The 21,296-nt window shown below is 56.7% G+C and overlaps 1 protein-coding gene across 1 annotated transcript in view; it reads left to right on the top strand.

Moving 5' to 3' along the window:
- Positions 1-17,507: 17,507 nt before the first annotated feature.
- GALNT9 (polypeptide N-acetylgalactosaminyltransferase 9) overlaps positions 17,508-21,296 on the top strand; it is an 80,016-nt gene continuing 76,227 nt past the window's right edge. The window contains exon 1 of the mRNA XM_032396312.1: positions 17,508-17,896. Coding sequence (XP_032252203.1) covers positions 17,656-17,896 — 241 coding nt within the window. The 5' untranslated portion in view covers positions 17,508-17,655. The remainder of the gene's footprint in view (positions 17,897-21,296) is intronic.

Genomic DNA, 21,296 nt, shown 5'->3' with positions numbered 1-21,296 from the left:
CACAGCTGATTGGCCAGGCTGTGTCACATGGTCACACCTTGCTGCAAGGCAGGCTGGGGAATGTAGTCTTCACCTGGAAGCCATGGACCCTTGGGTTCTGTTGCCAGGTGGGGGACTGAGGGGGCAGTTTGGAGGAGGCACAGCCACAGGGACCACGCCTTATGGAGTGTGGGTCTGGGGGCTTGGCGTGGAGGAAGCCAGGGAGACAAGAAAGTCAAGGTGTGAGTTGGAGGGAGGGGCTTGGCGAGACCCATCCGGAGGCTCACCCACCATTCCCCAAAGTCAGATTTCATGAGTTAAGCGAGTTCTAGTTGGGTTACAACAACTTACCACCAAGAGCCTGGACAGATGTGGGGCCAGGGACCCCACTCTCCCCACTCATGACTCCCAGGGACTCCCCCTCTGCCGCCCCTCCCCGGGCCCCACATCTCAGAGCAGCCCCGGCAGATTTGCGAGGGCTTCTTGCTGGCCACCAATGTGATGTGATCCCCTCTGATGGTGCTCACCTGTGACCGTCCTCTGCACCAACCAGGCCCCTCGAAGCTCGCCTGCCGGCAGCTGTCTCCATCTTTCAGGACAATTTCTGTTCTTCCAGAATCCCCAGGGTCTCTCCTCCAGGAGGAAAGCACTTGGCAAAGGCTCTTCCTTCTTTCCTTCTTTTTTTGGTTTGTGTTTTTAAAAGACTGAAGGCAAGCTGTCATGTGTCACAGCAACATATGAAAGGAAGTGCATATTTTCCACACACAGTTGCTCCCAATCTCAGGCCCCAGGAATGCAAAGTTTTAGAAAGTAAACACCAATGGCTCGGAGTCAGAACGTTCCAGATGGTGGGGCTGCACTGGCTCCCTCGGAAGCTGGAACATTCCCTGCCGAACAGAAGCTGCGTGAGTCACTCTCCACAGCGGCTGGGAGGTTCCTGCTCCTCTCCTTCCTCGGCTCCGAATGTTTCCCCAAGAGTCTGACAAAAGGAGGGAAGGGACAGAGACTCAAGTCACCAACATTTCTGTCTGCCTGTGAGCATGAAGTAGGGGTGCGGGCAGGTGCTCGTGCCGGACATCCTCACCCCTGCTTGAAGGGGGTGAGGTTGCGGCCGGCGGGTGGGCGGGCCACGCAGGGCCCTGAGCGTTGGGCTGTGGTGGCTCCAGGGGGCCCAGAAGGGAGGGCGGGGGGATCGTCTGCGTTTAGATATGTGGGGAGACCCGACCACGGGATGCGACTCTATTTTCACATAGTAACTGTGTGTTAGAGACCCTGAAACTAGCCACCGTTTCCAAAGCTACGTTTCTATAAGATTGAGAAAATTCACGTGAGGCTGACAGTGTTGGCTGTCCGTGTCGGGGGGTGTCGCCAGCGAGATTTCTGATTGGGAGTAGGTTCGGGGCGCGTCGGGGAGGAGGGGGACCCTGGGCAGGATCTCGAGGCCAGACTTCAGGGCCTCCTTCAGGACAGGCCTGGCCCCGCACGCCCTCGGGGGTCTGTTCCCCAGCACGTGTCTATGTCATGTAGGGTCACAAACCAACGTGACGAGATAAATCTGCAGCTTGATCACAGCAGAGGAGAAACGCTCTCTGTGGAACCAGCCTGTAGTGTTCCTGGTCCGTTGGCCCCGAGGGCTGGAAAAGCCACGAACCAGCCGGCAGAGGAGGGCTGTGCTGGAAGCGTCCAGGGCAGGAGGGGCTCCGGGACGCCGCGGATCAGGGCCTCCGCCCCCCGTGTCTGATGTCCCAGCATTTAGCTGCCTCCTGCGGCGGGCCCTCCCGTGGACGTGCTCCCAGCGCCTGTCACTGGCCCGCCTCGCTCTTGTCCCCCGTCCCCCAGACGGAACAGAAATCTCAGGGCAGACACAGGCCACTCTGGGTCAGCTGGTGTGGATGATTGTGCACGTGGAGGCCGTCGGCGTTTCCCAAAAGGGGAGTGTGCCATGCGTGCACCCCATATCCCAAATTCTTGCACGGTCCCTCCCACCGTGTCTGTGTCCCCGGGAACCAGCAGCGGTGCCCCCATGACTGTCCAGTGACTGAGTCCTTCGGCTGCTGCTCTGCCCCTCCCCCGCCCTGTGACTCTGAGCTGAGGGGTCGGTGTGCCTCAGCCGGGGCAGTGGGGGCCCATGTCCCCCTGGACGTGTGACCCCTCCAGACACAAGGAGAACTCTGGTGACAGCCCCCGCCGGGCATGGCCAGGCGCCCCCTTGGCCCCCACGGATGGGAGCTTGGCTGACTCAGAGCCAGCCTGGAGAGCTGCACTGAGACAGACCCTCGCTCCCTGGGCCGCTTTGGAGCCCTGATCAAGCCGTGCCTGGACCCCGCCTGCCCCTCATTCCCAGTTACAGGAGCTAATAAGTCCCATTTATTCTGCTCAGGCCCCTTCACGTTGGGTTTTCTGTTATTTGCCACAGATAAAGTCCTGACCAACCATCAGATATTGACTTAGGGCATTATATCAACAAATGCAAAATAGGCCCACTGTGGGGATAGATACAACTATGCAAATCTCAGAGGCTTAATACAAAAAAATGTTTACTTTCAGCATTAAAATCTCATGCCACTATTCAATGTAGGTCATCAGGGGCTGGCTGGCAGGTGCAGGCTCGACCCAGGCCCCTCTGAGTCCTGCAGCTCTGTCCCTCCTCCAAGCCCCGAGATCCTCTCCACTGAACCGGGACTGGGGACAGCGCTGGGACAGGGTGGGGATCAGGTCTGGGCCTGGAAGGGAGGCCCATCATTTCTGCTCCCATGCCATTGGTCAGAACTCGGTCACATGGCTATACCTTGTGGTTGGGGAGTCTGGGAAACGTAGTCCAGCTGTGTGTCCAGGTGGAAGAGGGGAGAAGGTGGGCTCTGCCTAGCTCTGCAGCTGACCTGCACACATCGTGGGTTTGCTTCTTGCCAGATGCTGGGCTGATGCTCAGAGCTGGACCACAAGCCCTGCCCCTTCTCCACCCTGGATGTGAGATGGCTGGGCCCCGCGTTCCTCACCACACAGCCCTAATCATGCAGCGTTCCACACCTGGGCGGCTTATTAGGTTGATAGGAGCGAGCGGCAGGTTCTGGGAACACCTGATCACGCTTTCGAGGAGACATTCAAGACGTGGCAAAGGGAAGCCGTCCCACCGGTGAGCTAATAGGTCACATATTTCCGAGAGCGGTGTTGGAGTAGTCCGTGTGTGCCATCCGGGACATTCGTGGCCGTCTGGAGAGGGCAGACTAGCTTAGCAATTGAGCCTGGGCTGCTTCCTGATCCTATTCAGGATTACCGTCTAATCACAGCTTGTTAGCAGGGCCACAGACCCAGAGGAAGACCGTCTCTCTTGGGGGAAGCCAGATTTAACGCTGTTTGCCGAAATCCTGCCTCCTTCTCCAGGGGTGGATGGCGTGGAAGAGGGGAACACAGGCTCTGAGACCCCCAACTTGCTTTAGACTCACACTCTTCTCCCATTTATTTGTTTTTTCTCTTCCCGCCTCACCTACTGGAAATACTTGAAGCTTCTTTGAAGCGAAGTTGCAGTGTAGGATGGACAGAACAAAATCCGAGGGGCCTTGGGAGCAAGACCCACAGCCCCTGCCCCCATCTAGGAAGGTGGGTCAAGGTCTCTACCAGGGCTCCACCTCCCTCCCGGCCTGTTTGCCCTCCATCTCCAAGGCCCGGGCTTCCCGGGCCCCAGGGTTCCGAGGGCACCCAGCTCTCCCCGGCTGGGCGGGGAGCACAGCAACGTGCTGTGCAAAGTGTTTGATATTCAAATTAAAATGGAGCTTGTTTGGGAAAGCTCAGCTCCACAGAAGCCCATAATTGCAGCCTACGGGAACATTTACACTTACGGAGAATTAATGGAAGACTTTGTGGCTGCGTTTAAGGAGAAATCTTGGGAATTTTACCACGAGGTGTTCTGAGAGCTCCCAGGCCCTTGAAAGGATAATGAGGAGACAGAGCCCTGGAAAGGCCCTCTTCCCCTGTGGGCCTGGCTGGGAGCGATGCCACCTCCCTCGGCCCTGGCCACCAGGTGACGGGAGGGACAGGGGAGAGAGGTAGAGCCCAGAGGTGCTGGGGGTTATCTGGACGTGCCGGGCAGCTAGCTGGGAGCTGGGAGGCTTGTCCTCGATCTGACGGGATGACCGTGATGGCCTATAGGTACTGAGTTCCTCCGTTGGGCCAAACCCGGTTATGCTCCTTTAGAGGCGTTTATTCCTGAAATCCCCCAACAGCCTAAGCTGGAATAGCACTCACTGTTCCTCAGATAAGAAAGGGCCTCAGGAGAGCTTACGTGATCTCCCCAACGTCACAAGCTCTTAACTGGTTATTATGGGTCACACCGTGTCCCCCAAATTCGTATGTTGACATCCCAATCCCCCACTACCTCAGAATGTGACCTTACTCAGGGTCCTTGCTGACGTAATTAATCACGTGAAAATGGGAGTGGGCCCAAATTCATCTGCCTGTGTCCTTGTGGAAAGGGGAGATTTGATCACAGATACACATATAGGGAGAGGGCTGCGTGAAGACAGTGCAGAAATTGGGGTGGCATCTCCTTTGCTTCTATAGGCCACAAAAACACGGAGGATTGCTAGCTAGTGGGGGGATTCTCCCCCAGCCCCAGAAGGAGCCCAGGCCTCAGACGTCCAGCCTCCAGCGCGGGGAGGGCGCACAGGCCTGTGTATCAGCCGCCCCGTGCGCGGCGCTGGCTAGGGCAGCCCGGCAGACGCGTGCCGCGGGGGCTCCGGCTGTCCTCCCCCCAGAACGGGGCCGTGAGGCCCTCCCAGGCAGGCACCTCCAGACACAGCTGGGGGCTGGGCAGGAGGCACCCGACGGGGCTTCGCTGCCCTCCGTGCACACAGGTGTCTTCCGTGCTTCCATCTTGTGTGCTGGGGCGGCCCCACTGTGCGCTCACCTGGGAACACGTGTGCGCGAGACACAGGCAGTGAGGGGGTCTGGGCCGCTGACGACCACGGCTCCACACGGGGTTTTGTCATTTGTGCAATGACACCCATTCCTCTGCTTCTGGGGACTGCGGCACCCCCTCTGTCTCTGTCTCTCTGTCTCTGTCACTTTCTCTCTCTCTGTCTCTGTCTCTTTCTCTCTGTTTCTCTGTCTCCCTCTCTGTCTCTCTTTCTGTCTTTTTCTCTCTGTCTCTGTCTCCCTCTCTGTCTCACTGTCTCTGTCTCTCTCTCTGTGTGTCTCTCTGTCCCCCTCCTTCTCACTCTGTCTCTCTGTCTCTCTCTGTTTCTCTGTCTCTGTCTCTGTCTGTCTCACTGTCTCTGTCTCTGTCTCTCTCTCTCTCTGTGTCTCTCTGTCCCCCTCCTTCTCTCTCTGTCTCTCTGTCTCTGTCTCCCTCTCTGTTTTCAGTGAGGTGTAGCTGACATGCAATGTTACACCCTCTTCTCTTTTGGGGCCATTGCTTCCCAGTGTGTGAGGTCTTGGAGGGGCCAGTCAGACAGTTTCCTGCCCTCCAAAGAGAAGCCAGCCAGCCTCTTTCTTCTTAGGATCTGGCTCATGTGCAAATACCTGGAGCCTGAAACAGGTGATTCTCCTTCAACCAGAAGGGACAGCCTGAAGCCACTGTCCCTCCATCCCCGTTGCCCCCCAACTCACATCAAGGATGCTTCTGGCTCTTGTCCAAGCTTGGTTCTTTATGCCCCCGTCTATCTCGCTCATGTCTTCCCAGTAAACCCCGCTCCTGCTCACGTTCTTCTGGATCAGAGCCTGCTTTGGGTAGATTGCTGGCCCCTGCACTCCGGGCCTCGGTCTGGCACACTGCGGTTCCCCCGCTCGGATGCAGGACCCCGGAGGCTGGGGCAGGAGCAGCCTCGGTGCCAACAGAGCTGGGAGCCGCCCTTGTGCGCTTCCACACCTCCCTCGCTGTCAGCGAGCACCTTCAGAACTCGCACCTGCTGCAGGAGAGCTGAGGCCCCAGATACGCGGGCGCAGAGCCGACGACCGAGCGCAGCCGCGCTGTGAGCTCAGCCGAGTCCAAGACCGACCAGCCGCCAGTGAGCAAATGGAAATCTTCCTGTGAGCCTCTGGGGTCCAGCCTAGCCCGGGTGATAGCCGGCGCATCCGTCATCCCCAGAGCAGATGGGAAGAATCGCGAGATCCCCGCGAGGTCGGTGACCCAGAGGGGCCACTGAATCAGACTGACCGGAAGCTGCCTCCACCCTGAGGGGTCGCGACCTCTGCCCCGGTCCGTGAGCTGAGGACGGGCTGCTCCCGAAGCCCCGCGGGCCTCCAGGGAGATGGCGGTCTCCACAAGGCACACGGCAAATCCCAGTGAGCAATTTCCTTTGGTAAAGTCGTTAAGAAAATTATATGTAGTGCTGAAATTATATAACTGTTATTTCAGCTTGTTTAAAAATTATTCGGATTTAATTGATCAATTAGATTAAATTATACAGTCGTGAGGGTTGGCAAAGGCCCAGGCGGGAGCTCACAGGATTTGAATAGCCCACACTCCCGGCCCCAGAAGACCTTGACGCCGGCACGGATTTATATTTGAAAATGAGGTTTTACAGGTTATTCTCGAAGGTTTGTTTAAAACGGCGTGCGGGTGGTGCCCCCACACCATCCAGGGGGGACGCATCGAGGGGGCTCGTGGTGTGTGCGAGCCGCAGAAGGCACTCTGGGCCCCTGCTCCTGTTTCCCTCCGTTTCCCCACCTCCTCGGGACCCCCTGCCTACAGACAAGTGTAGAGATCCAGAGCCGCTCAGGGCAGCCGGGAAGCCAGCCGTCTATCGCCTTTATTTAGCGACAGGAACCTGTTCGCGGTTGGCCCGGAGGGGCCCCGCTCTGACCGAGGCACGCCGTGGCGCCAGTCCCCTTCGGTGGAGTCTGGGACACGGGACCCACGTTGGCAGGTCCAGGGGCCGTCGCCTGAGGCATCCTGGGCGTGCCGGGAGCGGGAACGTGTGTGTGAGGTGTGTGGGCTGTGGGTGGCAGGGAGCAGGTGAGGTCTCGGCAGCACCAGAACAAACCCCCTCCACTGGGTGAGGGGAGGGAAGAGCTGCAGAAATGTCTTCTTTGCAAGCACAAAAGAGCATTGATTTCCCCTAAAAATGAACTCGTGGAGTTGGGACAACGCAGGAGGCCAGGTGTCCTCCAGAGCTCGGAGCATGGCCGCTGCCCGCCCGCCCCCTCTGCCGTCTTCCCCGCGCGCCCGCCTCGGCTAACAGCCTGTAACTGAGGTCTTACTGAGGCCAGCTGGGGCTCACCTTGTCTTTCAGGAGCACACCCAGCCAGCGCCGGCCCTTCCTTTCTGGCTCTGTGTCTACAGACACTGCAGAACTCCAGCCCGGGACAAGCCACTTCCCAGAGGTAAGCCCCACCCTCAGAACGACGTCCCCAGCTGCTGCGGGGACCTTGCTGGAGTCTGGTCTCTGCTGCCAGCCTGCACTCGGCGCAGGGCGGTGCACATCCTTGCCCACTGGCTTCTCCGCAGAAGACATGCACAGCCCCCTCCCTGCCGTCGGCGCCCTCCCTGCCCTCATCCCTGCCCTCGGGAGGCCGTGTCAGAACTGGAGGCGGAGCACAGAAGCCGAAACACGGGAGCCCCGAGGTGCCTGCTCCCGGGTGATGAGCACCATCACGGGCAGGGGGCTGGGCGCCTCGGGCCTGGGGGGGCCACGACATCTGCTCTGGGACATACGCAGTGAGGAGCGAGTTGTCTAAGAACTGGGCAGCGGTCCCTCGGATCAGCGACCCCCCAGCAGGCAAGGGTGAAGATGGGGTTTTCTTCCAGACATCGAGGTGCAAACGCTTTCTGCATCGGGCCGAGATTAGCCTGGAGGAGCCCGGGGCTGCACCCTTCCTTTGCTCGTGCCCTCATTCCTCCATGCACACGCTCCTGGGGCCCGCGGCGGGGGCTGGGATGCCCCACAGAGCACTCTGGACGGGGTCTCCCCACCCCGCGCTTGGGGGGCCAACCATCCCCACGGGAGAGGGGAGCCGGGAGCAGGGCAGTGACAGCACCTGCCTGGAGCCGCCTGTCCGGGAAGGTGCTCCACAACGTCTGATCTACGAGGAATGTGTAAATGTGGTTTGGGAACAGCTTGCTCCGTCGTACTAAATAAAATGGAAAGGTGATGGTGGGGGCGCCTTGTCAGCAGGCACACTTGTGTATACCCACGACTGTCGTAAATCGTCTGCGTGGTGGCTTTGCTTTGTGGCCTGTCTTTGGGGAGTTCGATGAGAAAGCCGGGTTGGAGAGGAACATCTGCTGTAGGTGGGGGTGGCCTGTGTCCGGAGACCTACTCCTGCCACTCACGGTTCCCCAGCCTCCCTGACAGCTGAGCTTTCCTGCCACCAGCTTCAGAAGAGTCCTTGGGAAGTCAAGGTCCTTTTGGGACTCCAGAGGGGACCACGCCTTAGAACAAAGAAGCCACTTCCTGGGACCACGGCCAGTGGGGTTTTGTGCTATTAAGGAAGATTCTGTTTGCAAGCAGCAGAGACCCAGCCCATACAAGCTTAACCTAAACAGGAAACATATTGATTTATGTAGTGGGGATTGTGTGATGGATCCAGCCTCAGGCATAGCTGGATCCAGGGGCTTAAATGATGTCCCCACAGTCTGCCTCTGTGTGTGTGTGTGGGGGGTAGTATCTTTATTCTCAGTAGTGATACTCTATAAAGTCACTGCAAATACTTACTTAGTGGATACTAAATCGTTGCTCCTGGGGAAAAACAGGATTAGATTCCTATTAGCTTCTGATCACATCAATTTTCATCAATTTAATGGATACATAATTTTGTTTAATGTGTGTTTCTGTTTCAAGACACGTTTTTAATCACTGTTGATTCGGTAACACTGACCTTACGGCCAATAGCTCCATGGTCACAGCTCAGCCCCTAAAATCCCTCTGTCCTGTCACTCAAGCAAAAATCTTGGGTTTGCTCTGACCAGACCCCATAGCTCGGTCAGGGTTGTCTGAAAGCGAATCGCAGCCTCCAGGGTAATGCAGATCTGATGGGCCCACCCGGTGCCAGCCGGAGCCTGGACCGAGGACTGAGGCTGAGCGAGGGGTGGTTCCTGCAAATGGACACCCGCTGTCCCCCAGCCCCACTCCCCTGGGATCGCTGTGTGAGCCACCAGACACGTGTCCTTCCAGATGAGTTTCTGTGTGTTCCTCTTTAGTTAAACAAAATCGTATCACAGAAAATGTGTGTGTGGGGGGTGTGAGCGTACATGGCGTAGTGGGGGTATGTGCGCGTACACGGCAGAGTGGGGGGTGTGCGCGTACAAGGCGGAGTGGGGGTGTGTGCGCGTACACGGCGGAGTGGGGGTGTGTGTGCGTGTACACGGCGGAGTGGGGGGTGTGCGCGTACACGGCGGAATATTATCCAGCTTTAACAAAGGAGGAAATGCTGTCCTCTGCCACAGCACGGGCCGACCTGAAGATGTTATGCTCCGTGGAACGAGCCAGACCCAGACAGACCAGCCGCGCAGGACCTCGCATGTGCAATCTGAAAAGGCCAAGCTCCCAGAAGCCGAGGAGCGTGGCCGTGGCCAGGGGCTGGGGGGCAGGGGAGGCCGGGGCTGGAGGGCTGGGGGCGGGGACTCGCTCTTCCCGCTGGAAGGTGGAGAAGGTCTGGGGACTTGAGTTATTCTCACCACGCACACAGAACGGTAACCATGTGCGAATCACCTTAATTTCGGTGATGGGTTCACGACGTATCAAGTCGTCACGTCATGCATCTTAAGTATCTACAATTTTTGTCAGTTATGCCCAATGAAGCTGAAAAACATAGGTTTACTGTGCGGATGTCCTGCAGCCGCGTCCCTCGGCGGTGACCACGGCACCGATGTGGGGCCAGAGCCCCGGGAGAAGGAGCCCGCCCGGCGCTCAGGCGCTGCCCGTCTGCTGGTGAAGATACAGGCCGGCCGTTCTGCGGTGCGGGGCCACCGTCCACGGCTCACCTGGGCCCGTTCGGTCCCGGGGGCCCCGGGGTGCTGCGGGCCCAATGCCTGGAGCTCACGCAGGAGCGGGGCTGCCCCACAGGCTGTTTTGCCGCCCTGAAGGCACGGGGTCTCCGTCTGCTGGGGCAGGACCTCACGAAGACTGGGCAGTGAACGCACGGGGAACCACGTCCCGGAAACACGATGGATCTTCCAGGCTGCTGGGTCATCAGAAACCTTGCAAGGGACACACACGAGGGAGGCAGGCCTGAGTGGGTGGAAATGAAAACCATTTTGATGACTATTTTTTCCTCTGACCAAGGGAAGAGCGTCCAGTAGCGGCCTTTTTCTGGCCGAAATGTTCTCTGTGAGCTTTGAGCTAATTCTCCCTCTAGCAGAGAGGAAATCAAAGATCTCTCTGTGGACGACGGTGATTTCACGTCCCTGATGTGCTGCTTCTCCTTCAAAGATGCGGGTGCTCTTTGATAACGCCCGGACCCAAGGTCACGCCACTGCCCGGCCTGCCAGCAGCGGGAACCCTGCACAAAGACCTTCCGGCCCGGCCCCCGGGCCTCCGACACGGGGCGGGGCCCCCACCTTCCTCACCCCGTCCCAGCAGTCAGGGCACCGGGACGGACGTCCACCGGCTGAGGTGGAGGTGGCAGCCTGGTCCCCCATAAGGGAGAGCCCGCGCTGGGGAGGCCCACGTTTGCTTCCAACCAGCAGAACCTGGACGCAGGAACGTGCCCCCGGGGTCTCGCTGCCTGCACTCGGTCCCGGCCGCGCAGCCTACCCGCCCTGCGCCCGGCCGATCACCTAAAGTCTCTGAGGCACCCCCCCACGCACGTACACACACACGCACACGTGCACACCCCTCACAGACATACCCCTCTCACACCCACCTGCACACACATGTAGACACACACACATGCACACCCCTTCACACACACGCACATGTGCACACAGGCACACACACTCCACACACGCACACACGTGCACCCCTCACACACGCACACGTGCACACCCCTCACACACACACACCCCTCACACACACGCACACACGTAGACACACGTGCACATACACACAGCCCTTGCACACACACAACACACCCCTCGCACATACACACCCCTCACACACACACACCTCCCTCTCACACACGTACACATGCACACACACCCCTCACACACATACCCCTCTCACACACACCACACACACCTGCACACACGTAGACACACACACACCTCCCTCTCACACACGTACACATGCACACACACCCCTCACACATACACACCCCTTGCTCATACACACCCCTCACACACACGCACACATCCCTCTCACACACATGTAAACACACACCACACATGCACGCACATGCACACACACCCCTCTCACACACACACACACCCTCACACACATGCGCACATGCACACACACATGCACACTCACCCCCTGCCCCCCTCCCATGAGCACATTCTCATCCCAGCACTATGTCTCCTTCCCGTGACTCACTGGAACCTGCCTGGAGAAGGCAGTTGGTGGCTTGACCTGCAGACTTGGACTCTCCTTGCCCCCCAGCCCCCGATCTTCAGTGCACGGCAAACCTGCATCACCTGCCTGAGGACTGATGTGCCCATCTGCAGAGGTAATGGGCTGTGGGCTCACGAGCTGTCACACGGGGCATCAGTGAGGGGGGTCCTTGGCTAATGAATAGATTCCACACACATCTCTGTTGACTCTGTGCAGCTGCTTAAGGTCAGACTGGTGCCCTAAGTCAGAGTCAGGGGAGATAGGATCGAAGTCAGGGTTCTGGGTATCATTAGCACCCCACTTTGTCTTCAGAGTGAGTCCAAGCTGCCGATGGGTTTCTGGAGGTCAATTACTGAGTGAGAACATGGCCAGCACAGCCTCTGACCATGGCTCATGAGGCCTCCAACAGGGAACCTCTGGGAGGAGAAATTGTAGCCATGTGGGAGGTCGACTTTCTGTTCCTGGCTCAGGAACGTGAAGCAGAGGCCCGAGACACAACCTCATCAATCGCGGATGACAGGATCCTCTATGTGGAAAACCCAAAAGACTCCACCCCAAAACTGCTAGAACTCATACAGGAATTCAGTAAAGTGGCAGGATATAAAATCAATGCACAAGAATCAGTTACATTCCTATACACCAACAATGAGACAGAAGAAAGAGAAATAAGGAGTTGATCCCATTTACAACTGCACCAAAAACCATAAGATACCTAGGAATAAACCAAAGAAGAAAAGGATCTGTACTCAGAAAACTATAAAATACTCATGAAAGAAATTGAGGAAGACACAAAGAAATGGAAAAACGTTCCATGCTCATGGATTGGAAGAACAAATATTGTGAAAATGTCAATGCTACCTAGAGCAATCTACACATTCAATGCAATCCCTATCACAATACCATCAACTTTTTTCAAAGAAATGGAACAAATAATCCTAAAATTTGTATGAAACCAGAAAAGACCCCGAATAGCCAGAGGAACGGTGAAAAAGAAAACCTAAGCTGGTGGCATCACAATTCCGGACTTCCAGCTCTATTACAAAGCTGTCATCATCAAGACAGTATGGTACTGGCACAAAAACAGACACATAGATCAATGGAACAGAATAGAGAGCCCAGAAATGGACCCTCAACTCTATGGTCAACTCATCTTTGACAAAGCAGGAAAGAATGTCCAATGGAAAAAAGACAGTCTCTTCAACAAATGGTGTTGGGAAAATTGGACAGCCACATGCAGAAGAATGAAACTGGACGATTTCCTTACACCACACAGAAAAATAGACTCAAAATGTTGAAAGACCTAAATGTGAGACAGGAATCCATCAAAATCCTTGAGGAGAACACAGGCAGCGACCTCTTCGACCTCAGCTGCAGCAACTTCTTTCAAGACACGTCTCTAAAAGCAAGGGAAACAAAAGCAAAAATGAACTATTGGGGTTTCATCAAGGTAAAAAGCTTTTGCACAGCAAAGGAAACAGTCGACAAAACCAAAAGACAACTGACAGAATGGGCGAAGATATTTGCAAATGACCTATCAGATAAAGGGCTAGTATCCAAGATCTTCTCAAACTCAACACCCAAAAACAAATAATCCAGTCAAGAAATGAGCAGAAGACACGAACAGACACTTCTCCAAAGAAGACATACAAATGGCTAACAGACACATGAAAAAATGTTCAACAACATTAGCCATCAGGGAAATTCAAATCAAAACCACAATGAGATACCACCCCACACCAGTCAGAATGGCTAAAATGAACAAGTCAGGATGCTGGCAAGGACATGGAGAAGGGGGAACCCTCCTACACTGTTGGTGGGAATGCAAGCTGGTGCAGCCACTCTGGAAAACAGTATGGAGGTTCCTCAAAAAGTTGAAAATACAGCTACCATGTGATCCAGCAATTGCACTACTGGGTATTTACCCCAAAGATACAAATGTAGGGATCCGAAGGGGTACGTGCACCCCGATGTTTATAGCAGCAATGTCCACAATAGCCAAACTGTGGAAAGAGCCCAGATGTCCATCGACAGATGAATGGATAAAGAAGATGTGGTATATATATACAATGGAATATTATGCAGCCATCAAAAAAATGAAATCTTGCCATTTGCAACGACGTGGATGGAACTAGGAGTATTATGCTAAGCGAAATAAGTCAATCAGAGAGAAATAATTATCATATGATTTCATTCATGTGAAACTTAAGAATCAAAACAGGATCATAGAGGAAAGGAGGGAAAAATGAAACAAGACAAAATCAGAGAGGGAGACAAACCGTAAGAGACTCTTAATTCTAGGAAACAAACTGAGGGTTGCTGGAGGGGAGGTGGGTGGGGGGATGGGGTAACTGGGTGATGGGCATTAAGGAGGGCATGTGATGTAATGATCACTGGGTGTTGTATAAGACTGATGAATCACTGGCCTCTACCTCTGAAACTAATAATACACTATATGTTGATTAATTGAATTTAAATAAAAAAAGGAAATTAAAAAATCAAAAATTTTTAACAAAGCATCCAAAAAAATGACTGGGTCTAAATCAGGATTCATCACAGTCATTGCTTGCTTTAGGATTCTCTGTTATGCGATGGTTGCATTAAATTCTGATTTAACGATGATCATGCATTGGCTACTCTGGGTAGCCTGGTATCTGGGAGTTGGGGTGAATTTGGAGTAAAATCCTGATCATCTGGAGGGATGCTATGTGGCTCATGAGTGCTTTTCACCAAGGTACATGGTAGAAATTCACTTCCTACCCCCACTGTTGGTGTAGGGGAGGTTCACATGACATTTTACTGGCCAGTAAGTTATGAGTGGAAATAGCAGGGATCACTTCTAGGCTGGGTACTTAATGGCCAGTACGAGGCCCTCCCAGGCTCTCCTCTCTCTTTGGCACAGTTATGGGGACACTGGCGCTGCTCTCTGAAGGCTGGTCCCAGAGCGACTGGTCAAGGATATGGGGCATGGGTGAGAAATGGCCTCGCATCGTTCAAGCGTCTGAGACCTGAGGGTTGCTTGTTACTGCAGCATAACCCAGCCTATCCTGACTGATGTGCTAGGCAGTAAACATGATGTGCCACATGCACGGGCTGCCCTGGGAAAAAGAAATGCCTTGCTTTCCATGATGTAGGAGGGAACCACTTTAGGTTCTGCCGAATTTCAGCTTGTGGTCCAGTTTGGGGCCTAACTTGTGGCCCAACTCAAAGGAAATTCTGTTCAGATCTGAGTGTGGTCTCAAGGCCAGACTCCCAGCAGAGTGGGACTTCTTTAACATTAAAGAGCCTGGCATTTCCCTTAACTGGCATCTCTACATTCCACTGCCCCATCTTCCCATCTCCCGTGCCAACACAGCGACTCCCCCAGGACCCATCGATGCCTTCCCACAGGACACCTGCCACCCCAGAGACCTTGTCCTACACCCACAAAGGAGCACTCTAGACCTTGGACATGCTGGGGCTTCTGAAGGGCCGACTGTCTACCTGGGGTCCCCGGGGAGGGGCGGAGATTTGTGATGGTGGGAGGGGTGTGAGTGTCCTGAGCAGGTGTGCATTCTCAAACACTGGTGTGGTTGAAAATAAAATAAAATCGGTTTGCTGGACTATCAGATGCATTCCCTCCCTGCAGGGTACCCCACATTTTCAATGTGCTTGTATCTGGAATGAAATATTTAGCCAAACATTGATGCATAGTTTGGATGTATTGTTTCCGGCTAAATTTCAGGATACAGTACAATGTATTTACATGAGCGAAATAATGTTTTCTCCTGCAAAACCACTTTCAAATCACTTTCAATAACCATATAATGAAAAGTGCTTGATTTTTTTCTTGAGCGACCATAGCTAATAAATCTGATTCTGGAGCCAAATTGTCTGGGCTTGAATCCCAGATCCATGCTTTGCCATCAATGTGACTTTGGGCATGGCATTGACCCTCTTGGTGACTCAGTTTCCACTGTTGTAGAATTAGACAATACCAGCTTACATGGTAATGTGGTTGCTGTCAGTCTTAATCCATTAACAGCCGTAAGGACCCAGAATGGTGCCTGGCTACATCTTACTGAGCTGTGTGAGTGTTAGCTTTTTGTATTATTATTCTCAAAGCTATCCTTGTAAAATTGGGAAGCATCTTACAACCTGGCATTTTATAAACAGAAAAATACAGTATTTCCTAAGAAGGGACATGGGATTGGCTATTTATCAAAAACAGACCAGTGTTTATCAAACTAGCTGCACCGTAAGACTCTCCCGATGAGTAAAAACAGAATTCCCAGGCTCCTCTCAGAACAAGTGCTTTACATGGTAAACACTCTGGAGACAGCTGGCCAAGAGGCCCAGCGGCTGGCTCCTTCCTGCTGGTGGTCCTCTGACTTTCTTGAGACGAAAGTCCTAGAAAGAAGAGACAGTTTTGATGAGGACGAGGAGAAATGGGTGTTTTCGCTTTCACCAGAATCCACCAGGAGGCACAAAACATCCAAGCTGGGGAGGCTGGTCTGCCTGAGGTCACAAAATGTGTGTTGGAGAAGAGAGTACTGGACCAAGAGCCAGAAGACCCTAACATTCCCTGACACACAGATACAAGACAAACACAAACACACATACAAACACACAAATGTACACACACATACAAATGCACACACACACAGACGTAAGTGCGCACATTAGCCAGAGCTCCCTGAAGCCCAAGGTCCTTGTCATATTCATCTCCGTATATTGGGGACCCAGTACAAAGTTAGCTCTTAATAAATGTTCTATCATTTATTTATTCAACAAATATTTACCAAGCACCAACTAAGTGTCAAGTGCTGTTTCAAGCACCGGAATGCAGCGAGAAGCAGGCAGACAGAAAGTCCTGCCTGGGGGTGCTCACAGCGCCCACTCTGTGGGGCTTGTGCAGGTCTTTCCCCGTCATGACCCAGCTGCCTCATCTGTAAATACCTGTTTGGGGCTAGATCCGTGGACAGGCGGGGTGGGGGGTGAGGGGGCAGCCAGGTATGCTCTCCCCTGAGGTCTGAGCACCGTGACCTGGAGAACCTGATGCCCAGGGGTCTGAGCCTTCTTCCTGTCCCGGTAGGTTGCCAGGTTCAGTCTGGTGGGACCCCTAGGTCCTGTTGAATCCCAGGCTCCCCGTCCACCCGTCCTTGAATTCAGCTCTTCCTCCCTCTCAGCTCCACGGCAGGGATGCTGGGGACTGAGGTGGTGAGGGGGTGGGGGTGCGGGGATTGGGAGTGGGGCGTGGGGGGCGGGGGGAAGGAAGCCGGGAGTTGATTTAGTTTGGCCTAGGTCAATAGGGAGACCATGGAGATGGCTCTGACCCTGCTGTCCGCCCTTCTCCCCACAAAGGCACCCTCCCACCCCAGGCCCATTAATGCAGACAACGCGGCCTTGACCAGGCACTCCCCAAGGCCCCGCTTCCTCGGGTCAAGTTTCGGGTTTATTCGGAGCTGGGGGGAGGGGGCATGACAACGAGGGTCCGCGCGCAGCACCCCCCACCCCCACCGCGTCCGCCCTGATGCCCTTGGTCTGGGTCTCCTGAGCGCGCGGCCCCGCCCCGCCCCGCCCGCCAGGCCGGCCGGGCTCGGGGCAGCCGGAGCTCGCCCCGGACCCTGCGCCCAGCGAGGGGGGCGGGGGCGGTCCCGGCGGGGGGCGGGCGCGGAGGCCCCGCGTGCATGCTGATGAGCTGGGCGGCCGCGTCACTCCGCACCGGCGCCGTGGCTGCGGGGCGGGCAGGAGCCTCACGGCCGCCGGAGCGCCCGCCCGGCCTCCCTCGCCTCTCCCGCCCGCAGACCCGCCCGCCGCCCCCCCGGGACGGGGCCGCGCCCCTCTGCGGAGGATGCCGGCTGCCCCCTGCGCGCGCGGCCCCGGGCAGCCCCTGCGCAAGGGGACCCCGGGCGGCGGCGGCCGGGCGCGCTGAGCGGGCGCGGGTGGTGCTGAAGGGACAGCTCCCGGGAGCGGGCGGCGGAGCGCGCAGCCAGCCCGCAGCCCCCAGCCCGCAGCCCCCGGCCCCAAGCTCCCCAGGCTACAGCCCCCGGGCCCCGCCCGCAGCCCCCCTGCCGCAGCCCCGTGCCCGCAGCCCCCGGGCCCCACCCCCGCCCGCGCCCTTCCCCCACCCCGCCCGCAGCCCCCGCGGCCCCGCCGTCAGACGGGCTGGCTCATGGTCCCCGAAGCGGCGGGCCGGGCGGAGGCTCCTGTGGCCGCTGGGCCCACGGGGATGCCCCGCGGGTGAGGCAGCCCCCAGCTTCCAGCCGCGTTCATGGCGGTGGCCAGGAAGATCAAAACTTTGCTGACGGTCAACATCCTGGTGTTCGTGGGCATCATCCTCTTCTCCGTGTACTGCCGCCTGCAGGACCGCTCGGAGGGGCTGGTGCAGATCGTGCGCAGCGCCGACCGCCGGGCGCGGAGCAGGCACGCCAAGGTGGGCGCGCTGGTGGACCGCGAAGCCATCCTGCAGCGCCTGGACCACCTGGAGGAGGTGGTCTACAACCAGCTGAATGGTGAGCCGAGGCGGCGTCCCGCTGGGAACAAAGGGGCTGGGCGGGGGGGGGGGGGCACACGGCGCTCGGGACACGGAACCCTGGCTGACCCCAGGGCCTGATGGCCAACAGAGGCTGGGATCAAACTCCTTCTGTGTTACTGCGGGTGGAGACTGGGTAGGAGGCAGATAAGAAAGAGAAGGGGTCCCTTTAGCAGAGAGCATTGTCCTGGATGACGGCTCATTCGTTCACTCCCCCGGTGGACACTTGAGAACCAACCCCCCAACCACACATGCAATGTCTCCGACTTATTCCCTGAGAAAACTTGAAAGAACTTCTCCAGAGGGTCTAGGACTTGCTTTAAGAGCAGGCAGTGCCGGTGAGCGGGCACGTTCCGCTTTCCTAGGAGCTGTGGGGGTGGGGGTCTTCTCCTGGAGTCACCCCTCTCCCTCCTGGAGGATGTGGAGACGGAGGGAGGGCAGTGCTGTCCTTCAGAGGTTGTTGATGTGGTGTCTTGAGTGCTGGTGGGGAAAGGTGCCTCCCTGGGACCCCTCGGCCCGTTCAGCCTCCCGTCCTGGGGATGCTCAGGGCTCCCTCCAGAAAGTGTTGCTGTGCGACGAGTGTGAGGCCAGCTGGTGACTCCTGGACAGATTGAGTCAGGGGTCCAGCAGGGGCTTGGCAGGTGTTAACCCCACAGAGGGACCTGGGCTGTGGTGCATGGGAGCCCACGGTCGTCGGGAGCTTCCACAGCAAGCCCGGCTCCTGGGGATGGGCTCCTTGTTTCTTCCCCGAAGGCATGGGCCCCTCGCAAGGGTCAGGGCCAGTGGCCGCAGCTGGGAGGAACGGGTATTTTTCCACTTTGGGATGCAGCAGACGGAATAAAGTGCGTGCTGCTTCCTGGGCTCTCTCTGTGCCGAGGTACAAGGAGGAAGGAGAAAAGTTTGTGTGTTTACCTCATTAGTGGGCTTTTTCCTTCTGTTCTGTGCTATTCTGGTTTCTGCATTGGCAGCCCCAGCAAAGCTCCTCAGGAAGGAAGCATCAGTAACAGGCTCTGGGCGGAGGTGTCTGGGAGCTGGACTGCACTGTGTGTGGGGGGGTCTGCGTGCTCCCTGCCAGTATGGGGGTCTCCTTGGGGCTTCCTGCGGGAGGAAGCAGCAGCTTGAGACCCAGAGGCGTGGTGACACCGTGGATGAGGGTACTGTCCACAGCCTTACTCCCTGTCTGGGAGGGAGCAGAGCATCCTCTGACGCGCCAGGCGCCCCTCGCCCCGCGCCCCCCAGCTCCTGTCTCCTCCAGACGCGCCTTCCCTGAGTGAGCTCTGTGGCTTTTCTGATCTGTCCTGTGCAGCCGAAGCCACGAGGGGAGAAAAGTTTAGTCCAACTGCCACTTGGCCGGGTGATTCGTCTCGGAAGCTGTGTGCCCTGGTAATAGCACCTAGCTTTATTGAAGTGTATTTGCCAGGGTGTTATGGTCTGTTTTATGGGGAGAACTGGAGGGTTATATAAAAACATTGGCAGCACATCGGCTTGTGTAACATCCTGACGGCCGGCTCAGCGCCTTGAGCTGCAACTCACCTCACCCTTCCAGGTGAGAGGGAGCCAGGCTCCTTGGTGGCAGAGCAGGCCAGGACCTCCGACTCACTGTCCTGACACTAGCAGGGTGTAGGGAAGGGTTTCAGGAGAGCCAGTGTCAGCCCCTTGCCCACCCGGCCTCTCCCCTTCCTTCACCCACCTCTTTCTCCAAGTGTGTCCCCGTCTCTCTGCCCCATCCCTCTCCTCTGTCTCTCTGTATGTCCCTGTCTCTCTGTTTCTCTCTGTGTCTTGGCCTCTGTCTTTCTCTCCCTCCCTCCCTCCTCCTCCCTGCTCCTCTCAGATGAGGGTCCTGCTCCCCACTTCTAGGCCGTGTACCCAGCACCGTGTCCCACCCAGGAGTCACTCGTGTTTGCTCCTGGAAACGACGAGAGCCAGTCTCTCCCACACCTCGGGTTGGTCCCTAAGGAGGGACAGGACAGGGGTGAGTGGACATTCGTTCACAAGGAGCCGTTTGAAAACAGTGCTGAGCCCTCCAGCCTGGGGCAGGCTTCCGTGTGGCAGGGCGCTGAAGGGCAGGAGCACTTCCCGTGACTGCCTGTCCGGCTGAGAAAAAATCCCCGGGGTCTCCGCCAAGTGCAGAAAGGAGGGAAGACATCCAAACGAAGGGAAACGTCACTGATATTTCCTCGGCCTTGAGTGCTTCCTGGAAATGTCTCTCCTGACTTACAGGAGCTGGGGGGAGGCAGGGGTGCCCGGAAGCAGGACGCTCTTCCACACCCTCTCTTCGGCCTGTCCAGTGCCCTTTCTCTGCAATGCCTGACTGACCTCAGCAAAGACCTAGTGAACGGTGTGTGTAGATCCAGAGTCACAGGACCTGGGAGATGTTCTTTAAGGAAATGCGATATAGTCACATCCTGTATGTACACGAGAGTTTGCTTCTAAATTCAGTGCTCAAGGCAAGAAAAAAATGTTTATAGCCAGAAATCATCCTTCTGAATATGTTAAGTTGCACATAAAGTACAGCCTCCACGGGTTTGACTCCTGGGTGGGACACGGTGCTGGGTACACGGCCTAGAAGTGGGGAGCAGGACCCTCTTCCGAGAGGAGCAGGGAGGAGGAGGGAGGGAGGGAGAGAAAGACAGAGGCCAAGACACAGAGAGAGACAGAGAGACAGGGACATACAGAGAGACAGAGGAGAGGGATGGGGCAGAGAGACGGGGACACACTTGGAGAAAGAGGTGGGTGAAGGAAGGGGAGAGGCCGGGTGGGCAAGGGGCATGTGTGCACGCGCGTGTGTGCACATGTGCATGGGTGTGCGTGCATGCATGTGTGTGCACGTGCGCATGTGTGTGTGCACGTGCGTGGCTGGCGCAGGGCGTCTCGTGAGCGCCGGTTTGAGAGCCTCTAGCTCCGTGAGAAGAACGGGGAGGGAAGCGTCCCCATTCGGCCGCCTGGTCTGCAAGCCCTCTGCCCTTAGGAACGCGGCCAGTCCTGGGGTGAGGAGGGCGGCCGAGAACTCCGCGTTCGCTCCTCTTTCAGAGCCGAGCCACGGCCAGGCAAAGCGGGTGGCTCCGTGGTTCTGCCCCTGGGCTGGTGAGCGTTACACGGGTGCAGGTGTCCCCTGTTCACAGGGCTCGTGCGCGGCCAGGACGCGGTCTCCCCCGCAGAGGAGAACCTGGCCGCCCTGCTCCTTTCATCCCTGCGGACCCGTTCTTTAGGGGCCGCGGATGGCGAGGTTTCCGTTGTGGGTGGCTGGCCGCTGTAGAGGGAGGTACTTTCTAAAATTCAGAGTGCTCTCGCGTTAACCCCGCTACCTCGACCCACCCCTGCCCAAACCTGTGCGGTCAGAGGGCGAGGCCTGGGTCCGGCGTACAGGCAGGCAAAGCCCA

This window comes from Phoca vitulina, unplaced genomic scaffold (genome assembly GCF_004348235.1).
Source record: "Phoca vitulina isolate PV1807 unplaced genomic scaffold, GSC_HSeal_1.0 scaffold91, whole genome shotgun sequence".
NCBI classification, from domain to species: Eukaryota; Metazoa; Chordata; class Mammalia; order Carnivora; family Phocidae; genus Phoca; species Phoca vitulina.
This window is presented reverse-complemented; position numbering and strand designations above follow the sequence as displayed.